The 24,279-nt window shown below is 41.0% G+C and overlaps 1 protein-coding gene across 5 annotated transcripts in view; it reads left to right on the top strand.

Moving 5' to 3' along the window:
* PITPNM3 (PITPNM family member 3) overlaps positions 1 to 24,279 on the top strand; it is a 114,325-nt gene that overhangs the window by 45,178 nt on the left and 44,868 nt on the right. For all 5 annotated transcript variants that reach the window (XM_074889957.1, XM_074889958.1, XM_074889959.1 and 2 more), the window contains 3 exons: positions 9,957 to 10,004; positions 17,265 to 17,341; positions 19,493 to 19,728. In XM_074889957.1, the coding sequence (XP_074746058.1) occupies positions 9,957 to 10,004; positions 17,265 to 17,341; positions 19,493 to 19,728 (361 nt within the window). The remainder of the gene's footprint in view (positions 1 to 9,956; positions 10,005 to 17,264; positions 17,342 to 19,492; positions 19,729 to 24,279) is intronic.

Here is a 24,279-nt window from a genome sequence, read left to right on the forward strand (position 1 = left end):
TGGTTCATAAAGAATTATTGGAGATGCGTGGAAGTGCTTGCTTATGCACATTTACTGCAAGCTCTGATGAAAGTGACTTTAATACTTCCTTAAGGGGTTTAGCCAGGTCTGGGGCCTGGCCAAGTGATACAGAGAACTGAGCATCTAGAACATCAGTTGAAATTTTAGCTGCGTGAGTGCAAACAGTTATAACCATTGGAGGTCATTTTGTGACCTCTAAGAAACAAGGGGAGAAGCATTCTCATTGCCAACTCTTACAGTTCCCTCCCTGCTGTGGCCCTACACTCCCTCTCCAGCCCCAAATAATTAATGCTTTTTGACACTGACAGGCTGTTAGATGGATGTTACAGCAAGGAGCTGATGGACTTCAGGGTCTACGGAGTCTAAACTATCCTCCTGTTTATGGAGGTGAATCTGCTTTTATAGATGTGACTATTGTTGAAGCAGGGGAAAGATGCTTATGTTGTGTTTGAGAACTGGTGTGTTTATGGCCCTGGTTACAATCATTTTGCAGATTTCTGTGCCTGAGACAACCCCTAGCTACTCTGTTAAAGAGACAAATTCTGTGCTTGGTTACTGCATAGAGTCCTAGTAAAGTGACTGTGATGTATATTATTGCACATAAGGCAAAATAAAATTTAGCTCCTTATTGATGAAACACTTGTGATCCTGACAGACATTATTTGTAATTAATTGCAGTAAAAGAAAGATGGATCATGACTGAATAGGGGCTACTCTATTAATAATTAGACTCTTGTTTTCTATCTGTAGAGTCAATGCTTGGCATACCTCACAAAATACTGTTTTTTACTCTAGCAAGAATGTAGTGAGTGCTCTGTTGCCTTTTAAAATAGTCTAACTGAAAAGTTGATGAAAAATAGAATGACTAGTACCTTACCTCTTGTGACAACTGATTTTGCATGTGTGTGTTTTTAAGCAGTTCCTGCTTAAGTGCAGTGGTTTTAATAACCTGTTACCTTCTGTTTGATTCATTCTTGTTTGGGTGCCTGAAGCTCCTCTGCTTTAAGGTTGGTCCGACTTAAGTGATTCATGTGCCTACATTTGTTGCAGAGTAGATTTGTGTTCTAGGCAGGAGTTTGGTAGTCAAGACTTCATTCTTTTCTTTCATCTCTTCTGACACTCTGTGATCTTCCATACAGCTCATACTCAAATATATGGAGATATATACTTTATTGCGTTACCTACTATAGATCACATTTGAAAATGAAGGGTTATTTTAACCTTTCTTTACCCCCAACTATGAGGATATGTTCGTGTAAACTTGTAACTTGTGTTGATTCACTGGGATATGTGGTGCTATTTAAGATCAAGGTGTCCTGGTAGCACAGAAGAACAACTGGAACTGGTCTCAGAGGCTGGAATTTGGGAATATGAATTCATTGTGAACTGTGCATCTCTTTGTGATAAGATGGTTGTATTATTGATGATTCTAGTGCAAGGGTACACTGAAGAGGATAACAATCTCCTTTCAAGTAGGTTGTATCTTTTGAATGATTTGGAGGACCTTTTTCATCTCAGTCGCTTTTTTTGCATGTACAGAATTCAGAAGATCTTGGTATCTAGGATGACTGCCACATCCTGAAAAGACCACAGAGAATTAGAAGATTGTAATCACACAGTGTTGATGAGTGTGTGAAGTGGTTGTCTGGCCCACTGCAGAGAGAAATCAATCAAGCTATTATCCAGAGTACTCAAACAAGAGCTCCCAGGACTGAAGTGGAGAAGTAGACCATATGAAAGGAAGCTCTACAGGGTCAGTTGGTCCATTGTGAGAGACGAAAACTGTTCCAAAGGGATGGGTGATAATAGCCTCCATTACCCTCAGCTGGTTGAAGGGGATTTGGTTTCAGATCCCAGATTCTGAAATAACCATTATAAATTCATACGGGATATTTACAAATTGCGCTGTTCTCTCCTGATTCATCATTCTACCCTTTGCTGTAGAAAGTACATTTATATCTTAAAGACAATTTATTTTTGGTCCCACTAAGTTGCTCTATCACTCCCTTCTTAGTAGAGTTGGGAGAAATACAATGAAAAGCTTGTGGGCTGAGATAAGGGCATGGAGGGCATCACAGGCAAAACAGACTCTACTTAGGGAAATTAATTTATTGCCAATTAATTGTAACAGAGTAGGCTAGTGAGAAATAAAACAAAACTAAAAACACCTTCCCTCCACTCTTCCCTTCCTCCCAGGCTCGACTTCATTCCCAACTCTTCTACCTCCTCCCCCCTCCCTGAGCGCCGCAATGGAATGGGGAGTGGGGTCTTGGTCAGTCCTTAACACTCTGTCTCTGCCGCTCCTTCCTCCTCATGCTCTTCCCCTGCTCCAGCCTGGGGTCCTCCCATGTGGTACAATCCTTCATAAACTTTTCCAATATGGGTCTTTCCCGCAGGCTGCAGTTCTTCACGAACTGCTGCAGTATGGGTCCCCAGTGGGCCACAGCTGCTGCCAGGGGCCTGCCCCAACGCGGGCTCTCACGGGTCACAGCTTCCTTCAGGGCACATCCCCCTGCTCCGGCGTGGGCTCTCCCAGGGCTGCAGGTGGATTCTGCTCCCCCAGTGCCCTCCCTGGGCGCAGGGCAGAGCTGCCTCACCAGGGGCTGCCCCACGGGCTGCGGGGAACCTCTGCTCTGGAGTGTGCAGCACCTCCTCCTCCTCCTTCACTGGTTTTGGTGTCTGCAGTCTTGTTTCTCTCACATTTTCTCACTTTCCTCTCTCACAGCTGTTGCACAGTGCTTTTTACCCCTTCCTAAGTATGTTATCACAGAAGTGCTGTTGGTGCTGCTGATGGGCTCAGCTTTGGGCAGCGGTGGGTCTGTCTTGGAGCTGGCTCAGCTGGACATGGGGACAGCTCCCTTTGCCATCTTGTTGTCACAGAAGCCACCCCTGTAGCCCCCTGCTACCAAGACCGTGATACGTAAACCCAATACAATTACTTAATCTTTCTGTAAAATGGTATAAATTCCAGTTCTACCAGATTTGTAGCAGGGGCTTGAACTTGGTCTTCTTTTAGAAGGGTTTCGTAAACATTTATCTGTTGGCTGTTTTGCAGTGAGTTTGTCTCTTTTGAAGTCTTCCTGGGGAAAAAAAAGTCACATTTCTGTGGATAGTTTTGGTTTTAATACATTTGCATTTTCCAAAATGTAAACATTAAAAAACCCACAAATGCACATACAAAAAAAGTGAAACAGGCAAAACCCCAATGAACCTTGACCGTTTCTTTGTTTTGAAACTTAATTTGTACAATATGCTTAAGGCAGTCATCTTTAATTCCCCAATCACAGTATCCTTAAATTGGTAGAATTGGAATTGTCAATATGCTTGTCATGCCTGAGGCCAAGACGACATTCTAAAATTTGCTGAATATCCTGGGCTTGCAACCTTATTTCTTCAATATGCAGATCTTTTTTAAAACAAAAACAAAACAAAAAAAAACCCCTGGCATTAGTGGTATTTTTGTAGACTAAAGAGTAAAAAAGCAAGCAAGCAAACAAATAACAATGTAATTTCCATAATACAGCTTGCCACAAAGGGTGACTATTGATTTAATATACCCTAATTAAATTTTAAGAGCCATTAGTCAATTCTGTCAGCAATATGCTAGTATTTTACTCTGCAAATCCAGCTAATTGAATTAAAATGTTTCAAATGAGGATGAATTCTCAGGTAGGCAATTGACAAAATGCAATTTAATTTTTAGTTGCTTAAAACATAACTGACTGTAAAATGCCCGTGAAAATCACTTTTCCTGTGCTTCGTATGCCACACATACAGACTGATGGATTGCTTTACTGGTAACCAGCAAAATAGATGGACATGATCAGCTTTCACAACTGGAAATTTTCATATCAGGTGAGTGAAAGGCCTTTCTTGGTCCCATTGCACAAGCTCAGGTTACTTGGATCTTTTAATCTTGTAATGCATTGATTGTCTATCTGGAAAATAGTGCTGACACCAGTGTCACTCTCTTTCTGGCACACGTTTGAATTGTTGATTTAGGTTAAAATTTTATTCTTCACATCCAGCTCATTACAAGGTAGTGGTTTGGAACTGGGAGGTGCTACTGTTAGGCAAGTTTTGTTAGGTCTGTGTATGGAAACCGGCAATTCCTGCCCTTTCCGTACCACCTAAGATTAAGCTGTGCAACTCCTACTGATTTTTTAAAATGACAGATTCTGTGCATCTCACCTTAAAACTTAGAAAGAATTGTTCTCCAAAGACTGTGGCTTATGAATGGTAGACCATAAAATTCTGCAGAATTCATGGCATGCACTATGATTCCTCACCACTCCACCTATTCTTTGTAACTCCCCTTTAAAAAAATGTTCTACTCTCTGATCTCATATCTTTTGGATCTCATCTTTTCCCATCTAGCATAAGAGGAAAAAAAAGCCAGTTTTCTATGTGAAACAGTGCATTTCTAAGAGATGGCAGGGCAATTTCCTGTTGATTCCCTTAACTGCTATCTCTGTTCTCTTGTCATAATGTCCACAAGACACTGAACAGAACTGAAAGACTAGAATAATGGTTTTGGTTAAGATTAAGTTTAATATACATCTGTGGAGTAAGCCTATTCATAGAATCATAGAGTATCTCAAGTTGGAAGGGAAGTGTAAGGATCATCAGGTCCAACTCCCTGCTCCTCACAGGTTACCTAAAACTAAACCATATGACTAGATGGCAGGGGGTTGGAATTAGATGATCTTTAAGGTCCCTTCCAACCCAAACCATTCTATGATTCTCTAAGAGCATTATCCAGTTATACTATTGTATTTCACACTAATTTGAAGCAAGCATTACTACAGCATATTTATGCTTCCAGAAAATGTGCATCAGTCATCTTTCAATTGCAGGACCTTTTGATGCAGGTACCTTTTGATCCTTTGTAAAGACTACTGTAAAGAGTAGTTGCTGAAGAAACTGAACTTAGAGCAGTAAAATGGAGAGCAGAATCTCTCCTAGGAGCTGTTAGCAGAAACTTACTGCATGGAAGGGATGGTCAGTCACTGGCTGCTTCCACAGTAGTACGTTGTGTTTGGTGCTGCCATTGCAGTTCTAAAGCCCTAGGATTCACAATAGCTTTTGTTGCACTACTTGAAATTCCTCTTTTCTCTTGTCTTGTGTGCACGAGGCTGCTATAAAGACTTAACTTGATGGCAGTGATTCTGTTTTGAGAAGGTTTGGTTTGGTTTTGAGTGATCTGTTCACAAGGGCTAGCTTTTCAAAGTGCACTGAGCTCCCATAAATTTTATTGGGCATTCAGGATCATTAAGCACTTACGAAAATGCCTTTGTCCTTGTCCCAGACCCCTTGAATCTCCAGTTGGACTAGCGTGATGCAGTACAGGGTAAGACAACACCAGACAGAAGGGTAGGATGCACCAACAGCTGCTACAAAAATTTACCCTAATCTCACCCTGTAGTGGAAAGTAGAGATAGGGAAGTGAATGAGAAAGTATTTACTATTTTATGAATTAATAGCACATAAGCAGTTCTTAATTTGACTGTGGAACAGTATTACTTTTATTTTTCCATCAAATTAAGTGTCTAACTAGTCATGTATTATGGAGAAACATTAACATGAAAGAAGCAGTTCATCAACTTCAGGAGATTTGTCTTCATCAAACTTTCAGCTGGGTTGTTCTAAGTAGGTACAAATGCTAAGTGTAAAAGGAGAGTTTAGTTGCATCACTCTCCAGATTGATGTTTTTGCAGAAGGAGAAAGACTGTAGTGTGGAAGTCATCTATTGTTTCTCGTAAAATAGAATTGGTTTAAGTCAATAATAAAGCTCCTACAGTGTTTAAATCTGTACATATGGTGCTTGGTTACAAGTAAAGCAGAGCCTGCAGCTCCCTGTGCAATGGTTAAATACATCTATGGTGAGGAAAACCGCCAAGGTGCTAGCAATCAGCCCTGTGTTAATTGCAAAGTATGGCTGGAAGACAGCTGTTAATTTGATTTTTAAGGTCAATTTTCTCAGGCAAGATTGGAGTGTATTTTTCCTCTCTTGTTTTCTTTACTTGTATAATTTCCTTGTATAATAATGTGAAACATATTTATTTTCTTCTCACTTGACTCATTCCTTAGTATAAAACCTGTAGAGGTGAAATAATCTCTTTTCAGCCTAATTATATGTGGGTCTTAACTGTTTTGTTGAATTTTGCATTTCTCATGTTTAAAAAAAGTTAGATTTGATGATTAGGTCAAGAGAATAAAGAGAAAATGTTGCAGATATGCCAATTTGGCTGTGAATTACCATTCTCCACTTAAATGGGAATGGTTAATTTTTTGCATTGAATGGTTTGGACTTTTTGTTAATGTACTTATCAGTTGCGATGTGGCTACTAGCCCGTAGTATCTGAATTAAGAGCTATGTTGAGTTGAATCCATTAAACTGCTACGGAAAACTAGTATTTCTGTGCAAGACTGGGTGCACACAAAGATGTTTTTAGCAAGCTCTTCATCTGCTCTCATTTTCCATTGGCTCACTGACTCAGTCTCCTTTGCTACCTCTGCCCTGCTCCAACATTTATGCAATGGTCAAAACACTCAGTACAACAGAAGACTCTCTACACGCTCATGACTCTGCTTTCAGTATACTGATTTTTACCTTGTATTAGTGTTTCTCTCTCTCTCCTCTGAAGGCTGCCTTGCCTAATTTTGTCCACAGTGAATGTTCTGTGTAAACAAACTGCTCTCTTCCTTCCCCCCAGTAGCATGTGATATCCCCCTCCTTGTCATGTCCTCCTAGAGTCATATAATTAATTAAAGGTTGTTTGTACATAGCTGACTGTAATGTTTACGCTGCTATTAAATTTATTGCAATAGCATCTGCCACTGCCTAATAATGTGAAGAATGGCAAACAGAAAATTTGGCTTTGTGGAGTGAACAGTGGAAGGGAAGGATGGAAACTAGAATAGTGAACAGCGTTCCAAAACACATCAGATGGCTTGTATAAAGAACAGATTTACTTCTAGCAGCAGGTTTTAGAGAGCAGCAGCGAATGGGATTTCCACAAATCAGCCATGGTAGCAGTTTACACTAGGGCAGGTTATCAGTGTTCTGCAACTGCCGTCATTTCATTTAGTGATGCTGTATGTTACAGAATACAGCTCAGCAAATGCAGGCAAAATGGAGGAAGCTTAAACTAGCCACAAAGATATTTTTTAGCTGAGAGCTGAGTCTTGCTGCAGAGAGTATTGCTTTCTTGCAGTCCCTCCACAGATTCCCTTTTCCTTTTTTGACCTGTATTAAGATCCGGTCCACATGCTGAAATCAGTATGTGTTCTTGCATTGGACCCAGAGTTTCCCTGGCTGCCGTTCCTATCCAGAGGGTCGTACCATCTGTAGGTATATTATCTCCTTTCCTCTCCCCCTACTTTCCCAAGTTTGACATAACTGTCCTCACACCAGTGTTACATTTGCCATGGCATTTTAAAAAAATATATTAACAAAACAGATTTTTCTATTCAGAAGTTAAATTTCACAGTATTCTTGCTGGGCTGAGAGCCGTGGTCTGAAGTGGAGCATAACCTCGTTTGTTCCAGTGGTATGGTTATGTTAAATGAATTCAGGTGATTAAAGCAGAGAAAGTCCTGCGTATCATAAAGCCTGCTGGCACTCCAGTAGCTCGTGTTGCAAGACTGACTGTGTGAAGGAGGCAAAGAAGGATCCCCCTGATATGAGGCACACAACTCTTCTGCTGTGCTGTCTGATGCTGATCCCATTGGCGATGTCATCCCAGGCGAGAGCAAAATGAGACAAGAATTGTACAAAATGCCCTCTGACATCTCAGGAGCACAGATCTGCAAAGATACATGTATGTGTAATGACCATCTAACAGAGCATGACACTAAAGTTCACTTTGTGAATCTTTCTCGTACCTGCAGCTACTTTCTCTGGTGAACAGACGTGTTTTCTGCTGGTGTTACCAATCCTGTGGTCTCTTTTTGAAACCTACCAAATAAAAGTTAATTTCAATTCTGTAGCAAAAGTGGCTTCACTTTCCGTCAAGATCTGTTCTTTAGAGATGGAGAATTTCTACCTGCACAGCCATTTAAAGTTGTCATGGGAAGGAGATTTGTTGTTTTCCAGTCATGTTGTAATTTGTAGAATTGTGTATACAGGCGCTTCAGAAAGCTGGTCTGTGCTCTTGACCTGGAGGCCTAGTTTTTGCTTTTAGCTCTCCCATTCCTGAGAGCTTCACAGGTTCTTCCCAAGGCAACGACTGATGGCTGCTTTGCCTCAACAATTCCTCTCCCTGCAAGCTATTGCAGATAATACTTCTTCCCTAATAAGCTGAAAGCAGGTAACAGTTGTGACACAAGCTCTTTGGCAAAACAACTGTCTGTGAATTGCCCTGGTGAAGAATTGAATATGAAAGAGATTGTACGTGAAGTTTGGAAAGTGGTTACTTCAGGTAATTTTCATTCCTCCAAAGTCAGGTTCCAAGGTGGTCTCTTTGCTTGCAGTTTCAGCACAGAGTAGAGAAAGGCAGATTTCTATGATGTGTATTGAAGAGCCTGTCATTCCTCTTTTCTCTTCCTCTTCCTCTTCCTCTTCCTCTTCCTCTTCCTCTTCCTCTCCTCGCCCTTTCCCTCTCCCTCTCCCTCTCCCTCTCCCTCTCCCTCTCCCTCTCCCTCTCCCTCTCCCTCTCCCTCTCCCTCTCCCTCTCCCTCTCCCTCTCCCTCTCCCTCTCCCTCTCCCTCTCCCTCTCCCTCTCCCTCTCCCTCTCCCTCTCCCTCTCCCTCTCCCTTTCCCTGCCAAGTGATAGCTGGGGCATCTGAAGAAAAAGAGAATCATGGCAGAGTTCTTACTCTGTACTGCTGCATCCATCAGAGGAGTTAAAAATGATTATTATTCATTATATATTAACCCTAGTGGGGTTTAGTGTAACGGCATTTTTAATTGATGAGAAACAGTACATAAAGTTCTGTAGTCTTCATAAGGCACTGGACAGAAACTTTCACTGAACACAAGAAAAACCGAGGTCAGGCGATTGCAACGTGTGCACTGTTTTATTCACATATCATGGAGTGCCACCAGCTTCCCTGGTCCTTGTCATTCGACCAGTCTGGGGTTTTTTTCCAAATACATAGAACACAATGTTGCTTCTGTTGTTTATTCAGACTGTGTCTCAGCAGAAGAGTGCCATCGCTATCACTTGTTTGAATATACTCAAATGGTGGGTAGGCTCCAGGAAAAAGAGTAAATTTTGCTTAGGCCTCTGAAGAAGGAATCTAGAGAAGGGCTTGAGACCTGTGTTGCCATCCCAGCTCTGAGGGTAGCTGTGGGCTGGTACCATTGGGTTTTCACTTCTGTAGTGGTGGAATGATGGCAAATGTGTTTACCATCCATGGCAGAGATGGCCTGAGTGCTGTAGGAGGCTTTTGTACACATAAACTAATGAAAGGCCCTTCTATTCCCATATCCTTGTGTCTCTGTATTTTAGGTTTTTGTATTTAGATCTGAGAAAATCCCTTTGTACTTGCAACTTTCCCTGGACAGGTGGACTGTGGGAGGGAATGGGAGGACAGAGACATTCTTAAAAACACTGCTAATTAAATATTTGGAATAAGAATCTATTTTGTGTTGCTAGCTCAGTTATACTAATTCTTAGTTATTTGGAGATTCAGTGGCTAATGCTACAGGTAATCAGATAGATTCCTAGCCACAGTTTCATTGCTTATGATGCCTTTCTTGAAATGAAGAGTAAAATCTGGCTTCTAGACTAACCATTTTGATGAATAGATTAGAGCAGTTTTCAAGGTGTCATAAATGTTAAACTATTCCCACTGAAGCTAACGGGAGTTTTAGAAATCTGCATAGTGGTCAGTTGTAAAATATTTACTGCAATACAGTAGAAAAAGTGAAGGGCTTGATGTTCGTGCAGAGCAATCCTGTTTCACATTGTGGTTTTTTGCTTTTGCAGGTGAAGAGTCTGCATTTTGCTCATCTGGCTTTCTACAGGAAAAACAACGTGAGTTGAAGTTCTCGTTTTTCTCTGTACTAAGGCTGTTCGACAGCTAGAGATGATAGAATAGAAATCTTGACTAGCACAGCTCTGGTGTGATGTTATGTTGAGAAGGAAGATGGGTGTGGAGGGACCAGGATTCTTTTGATTTTTGTTTTAAACGTATTTATTTTTGATGTGGATTATGAAACTGTACCAAGAAAGTGCACGTAACATTAATTTAATGCCTTATTTAATTAGTGCCTTATAGCATTGGCTAGAGTGGCAGAGGTGGAGCATTGGAGGGTGAAGCTGCTGGTGTACAGGGTGGCTCATACAGGACAGTACAGTGTGGCTTGATTTGGAGTATAGAAGCCTTCAGTGCCTTGTGCTCTGGACTTTCTTCTCCCATCTCTGCTTAAGGGAGGTACAAGAGGTGTTGCTGTTAAAGTTTTAGTGCTGTAGGAATGAAAAGTAGTGCAATGCCTGGTAGTGCTAGTGTTCCTTTGCTGCTGGTGCCCCACTTTGAGAAGTGTATTTATGTGTCACTGTGCTGTTGACCTTTCTGTACTCTTGCATTGCTTGCTAAAGAGAGCAAATTGGCTTACAGAAACGGGTGGTGTTAATGAGGGTTGTCTTCTTTCCTCACAGTTCTCTCTGGGAACAATTGTTGGTCGCCCTCATTGAGTTCACAGTGGTCTGTTCACTACTGCTGCAGTGGTGTTCATAAGCACATGCTGTCACGCTGTGCCCACCCCTTCCCTTTGGAAAGGAAGCTTTGCCCAGCTCCTCTGGCCTGGCCCAAGAACTGGAGCTGAGGAGCGCTTGGGGTCTAGACCTTGGCCAAACCCTGTGTGTTGCTTCTACTCCAGGGCTCACAGTACAAGATCTGGTAGCATGTGTGTGTGCAAGACTCAGTCAGTGAAGAGATAGTGTGGAAGTTAACACAGGCATTGTCTCATATTGTGGCTTCCAGAACAGGATTGGGCTCAGCCATGCATGCCATTATTTTCCTCTAAACAGTGCAGTTTGCGGAACTGCATCTGCAATGTATTACAATATTCTTTATCATTTGTTAATAGAAAGCATATGTTACAGCCTTCATGTGAACATATTTCTCATGACAGATTTGTCATTATAAACGGCTAGTAATAGCACAGCAGATGGCAAGAAATGGCGTAATTTCTCATGGGAGTGCGATAATGGAAATAACAGTTTTCTTTGGGGACTACCACCACCTTATGCTTTCTACCTAAAGCAAGTTCTCTTGTTTTTAATTATAAATTCCTCCCTAATTAGCATGGCAAAATGTTACGGATGTTTGAAATGATCTGGGGGAGGAAAAAAAAAGAGGACCTGCTTGATTTTTAGTACAGGTTTGAACTCTACTAAGAGACTGTTTGGGCAGTGAGTTATTTCAGGCATTAGACACACGGCTTGCTTGATGTCTCTGTAAGTCACTGATGAACGTGTACAACATATACACCAATTCCAGTGGGAATCAAGTCCAAACCAATCCCTGCTGGAGGCGCTGGCTCATTGGTATCTGCAGTAGCAGTGTATGTTTCTGTCTCCAGAAATACCTGCTAGATCTCCTCCCTAGTCATTAAACCAGTTGGCTCAGGTGGTAGCCACTGCTCCTGGATATTGACTGCTAGACTGAAAAGCAGTATAATTTCTGTAACGTGATTGCATTTAATTTAGGACTGTGAGCTGTCCTCCTTATAGTTCAGCATCTGATCAGCAATAGGTAAGTGTCAGTTCCTGTTTTTACTCATCTCCTTCACTTTAATTTGTTTTGGTACTGAATATTGCTAAGAGCCATGTAACTACTTAGGGTAGTTCTCAGTGAGCTGATACGTGGTGCAGTGGCTGTCCTGACAAAAAGTGCTTAATGGTTCCTGCTGGTTTTTATAATGCAGCCTTATGTTTTAAATGGCATCGGTTGATGATCTCCCAAAAAATTGAACTTTTAAATTTCATACTGTTGACATAGTTATTTAGTAATGAGGTCACCATTTCCATGTGATAGTTGAGCACCTACTATGATCACAGCTAAATCAAATTATTCACAGTACTTACATTTGGCCATCTGTTTAATTAAGGTTACTAGGTATTCCAGATTGGCTGAGTTAGCCCCAGATTATGGGATGTGTCTCTAGGATGCTATTTTGTCTCAGATTTTCATCTAGACATGGGATTTTCTGGTTTCAGTTTTCAGATTGGGTTAAGAGGGTTTACTTTTTCTCCAGGTCTTCAGTCTCTCTCTCTTGTTTTGTCTTCCCACAAAGAGAATGGGAGACATTTATTCTTTTCATTTGACTTGTTGCAGTTGGAGTATAATGGATTAATTTTGTTCTTTCCATCCCTCATTCTTCTGCTGTGGGTATCAGACTACAAAACTGTAGAAAGTTATGAAAGGTGTTTGTCAGAGCCTGGATTACAACTCCTGAGCAGATCTTATATTAAAATGTCAACAAATTTCCCTGGGGAGGAAATGGGAAATTGAATATTTTAAAAATTATTTGTTATTATTTTAATGAAAGTGCTCCTTCCCCTTTCCATCTTTCAGCTGTTGCTGTCCAGAATGCTGAATTATCCAGCCCTGTGCCTATGCTACTCAGCTGGGCTGCCCAGAGCTATCTGGGAGGCTGTTGCCTAATGCAGAATGGCAGTGCTGCTTCCCTGTAATCACTTCAGCTGATGAAATTACATGAATACATAAGCCAAAGATTTGGGAGAAGCCATGCCTGAGGAAGGGATAGCAGAATTACTCCCCCTTGCATTCAGCATGTGGGTTTGAAACTTTCTGCTATTGAAGAAGCAATAAAGATTTGAGAGCTAATAAATATCTGCATATTTCTGAACGAAGAATAGGCAGGGTTGTGCTTCTAACAAGTAGTTTTTGACCATACATTGGTTGATCAGTAGACTAGTGAGGTTTTGAATAGCTAGACAGTAATTACTTTCTTAGCCTTTGTCAGCAGTGTTCTTGTGGTGTGGGAAAATTACTGGGTACTAAGGTTAGGTTCTGCAACATGTAAAAACATTCTTATGATATGCAAAACCTGTATCTGTATTTATATTTCATTTGTATTCCTGCTTGCTGGTTTTGTGCGTTGACTTTCTGCATTTTAAGATTCCAGTGCACAATCTAGAAGGGGACAGCTCAGGCCTGGGGAAGGCGAGATCTGAGTAACACCACTTTCACCCTACAAGAACCTGTATTCTAGTTGAGATAGATCTTCAAGTATCCACAACCCCCATCCCTGCCCTCCTGTGCTGCTGCAGGGGAGGACGTAGAGAATTTGGAAGTAAAGTTGAGCCTGGGAAGAAGGGAGGGGTGGGGGGAAGGTGTTTTAAGGTTTGTTTTTATTTCTCATTATCCAGCTCTGATTTGATCAGTAATAAATTAATTTCCCCAAGTCAGGTCTGTTTTGCCTGTGACAGTAATTGGTGAATGATCTCTCCCTGTCCTTATCTCGACCCACAAGCCTTTTGTTATATTTCTCCTCCCCTGTCCAGTTGAAGAGGGCAGTGATAGAGCGACTGGGTGGGTACCTGGTGTCCAGCCAGGGTCAACCCGCCACACTTAGGTGCCACACTGAAGCAAAAATTTGACCCAAGCCTTATATCCTAGCCAGCGATTTGGTTTTTGTCTGTTTCACTAGTCTGCCCCGAAGTGGATTTACACCATTTTCTTTCTTTGATTCTGACTGCATTTATGAGTGTGGTAAAGTGTTGTAGCTTAAATCCATCATATGCCATGCGTATTTTTCTTTCTGTCCTCAGTGGAGTCTTACACGCAAGGTAGTTTTGTGATTTAGCAGAATTTTGTTCCTTGTTCTTTTGTTTTTATTTTTATTTTTAAATTTTATTTTTCTTTATTGCCATACTACTGTACGTTCAGCTCTGTTCTCTGACAGGCAGAGTGTTTTGCAGACGAAGTGGGAGGCATAAAGTTTTGTGACAGATGAGTTAATTCCACAGTCTCAGACTAGCTCTGGAAAAGATGCTCCCGTCTGCAGAGGCAAGATTAGTTACCCTTTTAGAGGGAGGACATTGCACCTTAGAAGCAGAACAACTAACTGATTGTGACTTCTATCCTGCTATGCTGCCTGGGCTGAGGAAGCATCTGGGAAAAAAGATACTAGGAATTTGCATTCTGATTTGTAGCCTGCAGGAAACCAGTACAGTGATATTAGGCCAAGTTCACTCAACAGCATGAGGGACTCACTCTGCTCAGTAATACAAGCCAGGGCTGTGCAGGGTGGCTCGGCAGCTGAGTCTAGATTGAGGTTTTCAAGTGTTTTGCTCCCAGGAAAGCACTAAAACAAAGCAAGCTCTCAGTGTGTTTGGAGACCTGGTTGCTTTTGTAAACTTGGACATTAGGACAGCAGCTGGAACTAGCCACTGCTACCACAGCCCACTACTGATCCGTTTGTTTGGGTGCCCGCAGAGGAGCTGACCTTCTTGAGGAATGAGATTTCAGTGTGTTCTCCTATTCCCGTGTCTCCTCTCCTCATGCATGATTTGAGAAGCCTGGTGGAACCTTGGTGTATTTGCAGGTTAATTAAAAGCAAGACAAAAGAAATGAACAGAAAGTTTTTAATGTTACCCCACCCTGACCTTTTCTGACTGCATCACTAGCTGTTAAAATGTAAGCTGTTACAACCCACTGGTTTCTGACTCTATGGGATTTGAGTACCTTTTTTGTTACTGTAATTTACATAATGATACAATTAACATAAATTGGTATAATGATGGTATGAATCAAGACAGCTGGAAAAATCTGTAAAATGTTGATAATGTCATCAGAGAGGTTCGGTCCAGCAAAACCGTGTTATTATTTTACCTCATTAAAACCCTTACGGCAAATAGTAAAACACATAATTTCTCTGTAATCAGTTTCATTTTGGTGCCTAATTAAATTTCGGTCATTTTCTCTAGTAGGTCATGCTGTCCATTTCTGTCTCCTACAGAGCTTTAGCTGCTGAATAGTCTTACCCTTTATATTGTCATCATGTCAGAGAAGGTCCCCCAGTTTTTTAAGTCCCTGGTATTTAACCTAAACAGTAAAGCTAAACCTATGTAGACCCAAAATCTGATTATCTTCCAAAGTATACAATCAGCAAATCTCTTGAAATGCCACATGCAGGACACAGCCCCCTGCCTCCCCCACTGTGGGACTGGTTTAGGTTTTTTTTTTTTTGTTTTAGATTTCCTCATTCTTTTTATGTTGAAACTGTACTTCTAGCTGCAGATTTTCAAAACCTGACAGTATACATTCTAACGTTACCGCAGCCTGAACTTTTGGCAGTGTAGCAGTGTTCTGAAAACAGTTGAACTGTGCACGTTGGTATGTCTGAAAGAAAGGAATACCTTGTGTGCTTCCGTAGCCTGATCTGTGTGTCATCATTTCTGTACTCTCTAATATTACAAGTTGATATCACGCTTTTTTCTTTCTTTTTCTCAGCTGAAGTGAGAAAGCAGTTTTGAAAGAAGCCCAATTTTATGACAGTGGGCTACTGTCATAACAACTAACAATACTATAGAAACTACTGTCATAACTAACAACAGTATAGAAATTGTGATTAAAACAATGCCTAGAATCATAGTGTCCAGTTATCTGTGAGTTTTGTGTGTGCGAAGCAAGGAACTATGCTGCAACCTGACATTTGATGCATTAAGGAAAAAGCAAACCACCCTCTCTGCTGTCTAAAAGTGTATCTTTAGAACAAGATTTTCAAATGAACAGCACCCAAGTAATCTGAGGAAGTATTTTGACTGGTGCATTGCACTGTATAGATAACTGCAGAGATTTGGGAGCATGTGATAAGTCCTGGGTTTCCTGTTTCAGTATTCTCTTGAAGGTAAATATTTGTGGTTCACTATTAAGGTGGTGCCTCATGGCCCTGAATAATCCTTTTTCATGACACAAAACTAGTGTTTCTGTGGTACTGGTTCTGTTATGAGCTTAGCTGTTAAAAAACTGACACTTCTTGGTACGATGACCTTCAGAAAAAAGCGAGTCTTCTGGGCAGGCTTTTGGAAACAGTGCTTAATTAGAAGCAGCTTTAAATTGCAGAGACTTCCAGAAAGCAATTGCATTTGGTGGAAGTTCAGTGTTTGTGGGTGTGTGTGTTGTTGCTGGTGTGTTTGTTTTCTGGTGTTTTGTTTTTTGTTGTTGTACTGTTTTGTTTTATACAAGTATTAAATGCCTAATCCTTTAAATCCTTGCCTGCCAGAAATGCAAGAATAATTACTTTGCTTTTAAATGTGTTGAAACAGCCACAGAGGTTAAATAAATTTCCAGTGGCTATAAGGAATGATAGTGGTAGAATCTGCTGTAGAATTAGCTCTCAATCCTAATGCAGAAGAGTAGAGAGTGTTTGAAATGTGTTTTGGACTAAATTCAGTGCTTTTAGAATAACCTGGCCAGACCTGGCTTAACTGGTGTTCTTGGTGAGGTGACAATTACAGTCCGCTCTCTTAGGGTCTGGCAGACTGCCTGTAAACATATGTCAAACGGAGTGGAACCATAAACAGGGTGTGAACTCAGAATGCCGAAAAGAAAAAGTAAACTGAGTCATCTATAGCATTATGTGATGCATTTTTCTTCTGACATGCTGGAAGAAACAGAGGAAAATGTGTTTAAATCCAGAAAGCTGTTAGTGAACCACTTTGGTATTATTATTTAGTACAATCCTCTCTCATTAACTCCTAAAACTTGTGTCTGTCATGGAGGGAGGAAGGTCTCCCAATTTTTCTCAGAACAGCTAACCCTCGTGAGGTGAGTAGAATTTTAAGACTGCAACACCACAGTCAGCTGAAGTTTTAAATTACAGATCTTTGGTGTCAACATTCAGAGGGGTTTCAAAGCCTTCTCCTTCCCCATGAGAGGAAGGAGAAGGTGTTACAGAGATAGGAGGATTCACATCTTGTCTAGAATTTCATCGCTGTCTGTAGAAGGGAAGAGCACATTCCCTTGGGTTCTGCTGCTGCTGCTCCAGAAAGGCACAGGTGACCAACAGCAGCTGTGCCGGTACTGCACACCTTTGTATAAGGACCTGAATCCTGTTCTAAGTGTTGCTGTTAACAACAGGAGAGACTCTGTAATATGTAGGGCTGCAAGAAACCTTGTCTATTGTTCTATTTGTCTGCAAGATTTTCCATGAACAGATCTTTCTGTCTTGAAAGTAGAAATGTGCCTTACCTCCATAGATGGCTGTAAGAGATGAGGTAGCCAAATATTCATATGATCAATTATGTCTCTTTTCATTTCAGGTGAATTATATAGAGCCTCTTTAAGAAAACAGAGGGTCCCAGCACAAGGCAGTATTGAAATACACGAGGACAGTGAGGTGAGATTTCCCAAAACAAGCTGTGCTGATTTCCAAGGAGTAGACATGTGGAAAGGCTCTGATATTGTTATTACGGAATTATAAACCCATTTGGTGGCTTAGTGTGTCTTTCCCTTGTTCAGTAGGTGCGCTGAAAATCATCACAAGCTTTTTAGACATTGCGTAATTAACTTGGGTGGAAATATGACCCAGTTCTCTGAAGAGAAATTGTTATTTCTACTTAGTACTTCAGTGGAAATGCAGGTTTTGTGAAGCAGATTCAGCAGCAGTCATGAAATTGGTAGTAGCAGAATTGCCTTTTTTTTTTTAGAAGCAGCAAAGAATCTAAACATGTTGTGTTCCTTCCAGTTAACTGATTAAGGTCCTCTGTCCACACATAGGACAGGCAACGGAAATGTCTACTTTTCTGTTTTTGAAGAATTCTAATCCTACAGCCCCCTGAAAATGATGACAGTCTTTGACTTCAGATGTCCTTTTGATTAGCTCTTGAGCCCCTTGTCTCAGTCATGGCTGAACTGCTGAGATGCAAATTAACTGCATTCCCTTTGAGTCCTCCCTTGAAGGATACCAGTTAAATCCAGGTGAGAGACTTTTTGTAACAGAGACTTTAGCAATGTTGACCCACTTGAGTTTTTCCCTCTGCTTTGAAGCTTTCAGTTCCACCAACCCCTCAGCAGTGCCACTTATTTACAAACTGGCATTGGCTGCAGAAAGAGCTACTCTTAGCTTTTAAAGGCAATTAAATTTCTCTTCTGAATAACTGGAATGGCACCATATGGAGAGTGAAATTGTAAAGCAAGGAAAAGTGAAACCTTAAAAATTCTAGTAAAATCCAGTACTTAAGCAGATACAAGGCAGGTCAGCAAAACTGGACACTAAAAATTACGGGCTGAACAGAGATATAGTGGCTTTATGGAACAACTTAAAATTCTCTCATTTTCAAACATTTCTCTGTCACCATTATACAGGTGCTGAAGTTACCAATTTCTTTGTCTTATCCATGTCAACAACATTTCCACCCCTACCCCCCACTAAACTGCAGCCTGAAATGTATGTGTGTGTGTGTTTTCTTGTTAGCTTTTCTGATTAATGTTATTTTTGTTAAACTCAGAGAAATTATTCTCATTTTGTATTTACTGTTGAAGACTGTGGATTTCATTACGGAATTTAAGAATACAGTGTCCAGAACTGCCTGATTCTCAGTATATCACCCTATCTAGCAATTAACAACCCTCAGACAAATACAAAAAATGTTACCATTATTTTTATTGTGTGTTCATATTTGGTCAGGAACTAGAAGTCTCCAGGAATCATGTGATCTAAAGTGAAGAAGAAAATGGCAGTAAAGATCTCCTAATATTTTAATGCATTACTGAGTTCTTCTTTGAGTACACATAACTCTCAAGGGGTAAAGAAGAAAAACAAGTGGAGTTGTGAGACATTCAAAATGTTTTTGCAGTCTCAAGTAGATAACATCTTGTTTATTCTGCAGAGCACACTGATTGTTGTCTGTGTATGCACGTATTCACGTGTTTGTAAATGTATTTGTGAGGTTTATGGATATCAGCAATGATACATTTTTTTACTCTTTCAGTAAATGTCTGGGTAAGTTAGCCCCATTTTTCATTTTAATATGAAGTTGCTAGTCTCAAAAGGCTGAGATAACTCTATCATCTGCTTTTGTTGGATGTTTTCACTGGCAGAGAAATTTGTCTTTTTAGAACCTGTGATGATTTGAGTTAGAACCTTTCCAGTAAATGCAGCAGCCTCGTTCATGGTACCTAGACAGACGTTCGCTTAGTCTGTCTGTGGATGTTGGAACTCTTCTCCAGTCTCAAGATATTTAAAGTAGCTTTTGATGTACACAAAGCTGTTTATATTCTTTGTTGATCTGAAACCTGCGTCTGTGCTGCAGGGGTTTTCTGTCAGAGCATAGTATGCTCTACCTGGTTCAGACATACTTGAATTAAATGGAACACGGGGCACGCACACACACACACACACTGCCCCCTGCCCCACGAGGGCAAATATCACAGAAGGATCACAGTGGGGGTGGGGGGTTAAAAATCACTGCTAACTGCTTGTAGATGTTGATACCAGCACTGTCCGTAAAAATGCTTCCTCCCTTCTTATTCCCTTTTTTTCTCACAGGAAGGAGTTCAACACCAGAACTGCAAAACTCATGTGCTAATTTTGATCCTACATGGGGGGAACATCTTGGACACTGGCGCTGGGGACCACAGCAGCAAGCTAGCAGACATCAACACCTTCAGTTCTGTGTTTGAGAAAGTGACACGAGCCCATTTTCCTGCTGCTTTGGGCCACATCTTAATCAGACTTGTTCCCTGCCCAGCAATCTGTTCAGCAGCTTTCTCTCTTGTTTCCAAGTAAGTTGATTTGCATTTTCTAATATTTGGCTTTGCAGTGTGGTTTTGAATGGCTTTCTGTGACCTGTCTTTCTCATAATGAAATGCTGCAAATCCTTCTTAATCTTCTGCTTACTGCAAGATGTGAAACAATCTTTCATCCTTTTCTAAGTGGATATATTTGTTTAAAAAGAAAAAAAAGCGAACCCAAAGCAAAACCCAAAAAACCAAAACCTGTTGTCCAAATGCATCCAAGAGGGAAAAAAAATAATCCAGAAGAAATCTGGACAGAAGAAGAAAACTGATAACTGTTAACTTCTCTTCGCCCCCTCTCCACCTGCCTAATGTGACCCCAAAATATCAGTATTCAACTTTCATCTTACTTTAAAATTGAAACTTAACTAGATCTGCATCCAAATATGCCAGCTGACATCTGTCTGTCTTATTCATCTGTTCATTATTTGGACATTGTAGGGACAGGATGTTGCGCAAACCCTCCTGATAGTTTTAATGCTTCCTCTTTTAGAAACAAAAATGGCATATTGCTAACATTGGTTTAGGAATAAAGTGGAGACTGTGAAGCGTTGCTGAGAAACTTAGACTGATTTAAGTAAATTCTGCTTTGCCCTGGAAAATTGAGAACAGAAAGAAATATTTAAAATGAGCAATTCAACACGTCTTCTTGGTGAGAGAGAATTTACATACAAACATGGTTTTTACATTCTAAGATGACAAAACTTCATGGAGTCCAACCGTAAACCTAACAGTGCCAAGTTCACCAGTAAATCATGTCCCTAAGTGCCACATCTACACGTCTTTTAAATACCTCCGGGAATGGTGACTCCACCACTTCTGCACTCAAAGCAAGAATATAACTTTGACCTGTTAACTGTGCATCAACAGTGGTACGTGTTGAAGTCCCTGTGTGCATGCTCATATGAAGGGTATTGTCACCTTGCAAAACTATTACTACTATTTTACAATTGTTATGTGTATGGCACTAACAATTACAGATATACACTCTTTTCAACAATGGTGTGAGATGTGAAAAATGACATGTAGCAGTTCCTTCAGGAGAGGAAATAGGACTGTAGTTATAGTGTCCACTTGGGGATCAGGAGATACGGATACTATTCTTGGGTCTGTAACAAATTTCCTGGTTGACCATAAATGAGAAAATCAGTCTGTCAGTGCCTCACTTCTCAAATTTGTTGAACAGAAACAAGGCTAAAATGATTTAAGGAGGAATTTTTCTGTCATTAGCCAAAGATCTAACATAAGGCCTGAGAAAGAAACAGGGAGATTTCTGCTGTCTAGACTGTGCCTCTAGCCTAAGATATATCGGAAAAGCCTAAGGGATGTAGGGGTTAGAGGGTACTGTGGTTAAGGCCTGTTCCCTGCAAGCTGGAAAGGAAACAGCTATGCCAAGACTTTACTCTGACAACTGGTACCTTGTTAAGCATGAGAGGAGATGATTCATGAGGGAAGGAGAGTGATCTGGGTGTTTCTTTGTCAGATTATCATCACTGAGGAACAAAGGCTGATCTTAGCCTGTATGATCAAGATGTTACACTTTCATTCCAAGCCTATTAAATGGCCAGGCAGCCTTATAAGGTTCATACAGAAATGAGGACCATAGCAGCAATAGTGTCACCAACTTAATTTTACTTTTTTTTCCCCTACTGAAACAACTTTTCTATGCAGCATTATTTTCACACTAAATGAGTGGAAGTTTTAGCAGGTGGTGAGCAAACTTTCCTTTGAGTGCTGTATGATTGGCTTCCACATCATTGTAATGATAATCTATTATATTCCATCAATTCTGGTAGTGTAGTTCTGATTGCGCTCTAGTTCTGCTAGCCCAAGCAGTAGTCTAGAAGATAGTTGAACAGATACAGAATATTCAGTAAGGGAAAGGATTGAAATCTTAAAATCTTTTTGATGTTGTTATTTATCCCCATGGCTCTAGTGAAATTAATTTAGAAATAACAAATGGAATTTTCCATTGGATGTATCCACGTCAGTAGCTGCTCTTCCTTACCCACTTTTTCAGTCTTGCAATTCTCTCATTAGATGAGAGAACCTTTTCAGGTAACATTTCTTTCCTTAGTGATATTTTCCTTGATATAAATATTTCAAATGGTGTGAGAGAGAAAGGAGAAAGAAACACATGCTCTTGGGCCTGCTTCAACTTTACAAGTGTAAACGAGGAATAACTAGTGAACTCTGCAGTGATGGGGAGGAGAGAATCAGATTCACTTGGTTTCTTCTTTTCTAAGCAAAGAGGAGCTTTTCCTAAGTGATGGTCACTTTTATAGTCTTTTTTGTTGCAGTATATTGCCCAAGGTTATATTTGAACCTCATGTAGAGCAGAAAACCCTACAGAAGAGTTGAGGAGGTCTACAACCATGTTTTGGACCATAAGATGCAGCAATGGTGATGCCTGCTGCCCAGATGACAGAGTTAGAGAGGACAGATGGGGAATACATTAAAGTTCTGAAATACTAGGTGGACATAAAGCTGTGACAAGGATATAGGAAGAAGAGGTGGCAGGGTGCAGACCAGACTGGTGGAAGGTGTGCCTGGCTGTTTGCATCAGGGGGAATACACTGAAACAAGCAGGAGAGTAGAAGTGTGTGTATGTCCAAGTTGCTGCCCTGTAAAGGAAGAGTACTGATAGTAGAAGAGGAGGTGAAGCATTGAAGAGTGTTTGGGAGATCACCCTTGCTCATTTGGGCCATTGATTAGCACAGGGCTTGGTAGTGTCTCTCAGGCATCCCATAATGCAGTGCCTGCAGGTCTCGACTATCTGGAAGAAGAGCTGCTAGAGTGGAAGGAAGAGTGTGTGCTGGCAGCCCAAATGAACAGAGCTCCTGCTTGCTTTCTCTGGTTTTTGATTCCCTCTTGTTGCAGCACATGGTATTCAGCCAGACTGAAAATAGCCAAGCTGGATGTTTGAATGTCCTGTGGAATCATTCCCAGCGCTGACATAAGATTGGTATTGCTGTGGTATGTTCTTGCATGGAGCTGCTTGTGATGTACCCATTTGGGGCTGACAAAAGGAGAGATGATTCCCTGCGCTCACATTTCTGCAGCTTCATACCAGCAGCTTTCATAGCCAGAACTCCAGGATGCAGTTGTGGAACATAAACTTGTGGTAACCATTCCATTTAGCAAACTGTAGGGGAGGAAGTGTGTTTTTAATTACTGTGATGTTTCATCGAGGGGGAGCCAGATGACTGACTAAGCAGCAGCAGCAGCAGCACAAGATTTTGTGCTTGGTTTGAATGTATCCTCCATTTTCTGAATGTGCATGCATAGTGTGTGCCAAGGTAGTACAACCCTCTGTTTACCTTGGCATAGGTTTTGAATTATGCTGTGTCTGTGTACTGAGTGCCTGGGTTCAGAGGGATTCCACTGGGACTTTTCGTCTGAATGCACCTATGCAGTTCTCCTCCCTGCCTTGCAAATAGTGGCAGAAAGGAAAAGGATCTTTCAGGGCAATATCACTCTGTCTAGTAAGTGTTTCAGATTGTTTAATCTGGTCTGCTCCCATCTACTCCCATCACTTTCAGTTTCCTGTATCTCTCATCTAAATCAGAAAGACAATGTTTATGCAACCTGTGTAAATTTATAATGCATGACTCGTCTCCTGTGACACTTATTTCCATCTTTGCTGCTAAGGACAAGTAAGGGTTAAAACTAAGGCACATTCTTGTTCCAGCTAGATGACTTGAGACCCACCTCTTCCCTTGTCAGGGAGAAAAATATCCCAGCATGGATCAACTGTTACGCTTTTTATAGCACATGATTTGATGAGCACACACTGGTTCATACCCCAGACCAGAGCGCCTAAATTACAGTGTTAGCCAAACTGGAGAACAGTAATTGCAAATCTGGGGGGTTAGGGGACGGAGAGAGAAGGAAAAAAAGGCCAAAACAGAAGTTACATTTAGGAAGCAAACACTTAAGTAGGAAAGTACACATATGAATAATCAAATGAGATTGAAGTGTTCTATTGGATAAGTTTTGAAGTGCTCAGCCCCTTGCATGCTCCTTGTACAGTGGTGGGTCCTGCAGTGTAAGCTCTCAGTGTTGCATTTGCCTCATCAATTTTTTAAAATACTTTTATAATTTGATTAGAAAATGTATGGAGAAGTTCAGTCATTATGATTTGAGTATTTCCTATTCCTTGTTTTTATTTTATCCTGAAAGTGGAGTAAGTAAAAGCATAGTGTGGCATTCAGAAACAGCAATAGCATGTCCCTAAGAGTGTCAGTGTGGAGTGCAGACAGCCAAACCATAACTGTCAGAAAACTGTTGTGTGACAGTTATCCAAACAAGTGTTACTATATGGGTGATTTCCCCCTCTGCTTTCTCCTCTCATCTCTGCCATGGTCAGGGATTGCTGGCCTGAGGAAGTTTTGAGGAGGGACCAGTGTTTTGTCTTGATTTGCATCTAGCCAGATGCTTTCTGCTTTCAGCTTCAGCTTTTATTCCCTTGTTCCTTCTTTCCTCACCCCACCCCCTGGGCTGAATATCCCCTCACCCCCATCTCCGTGGTGCAGCCTC

This window comes from Strix uralensis, chromosome 20 (assembly GCF_047716275.1).
Source record: "Strix uralensis isolate ZFMK-TIS-50842 chromosome 20, bStrUra1, whole genome shotgun sequence".
Classification (NCBI taxonomy): Eukaryota; Metazoa; Chordata; class Aves; order Strigiformes; family Strigidae; genus Strix; species Strix uralensis.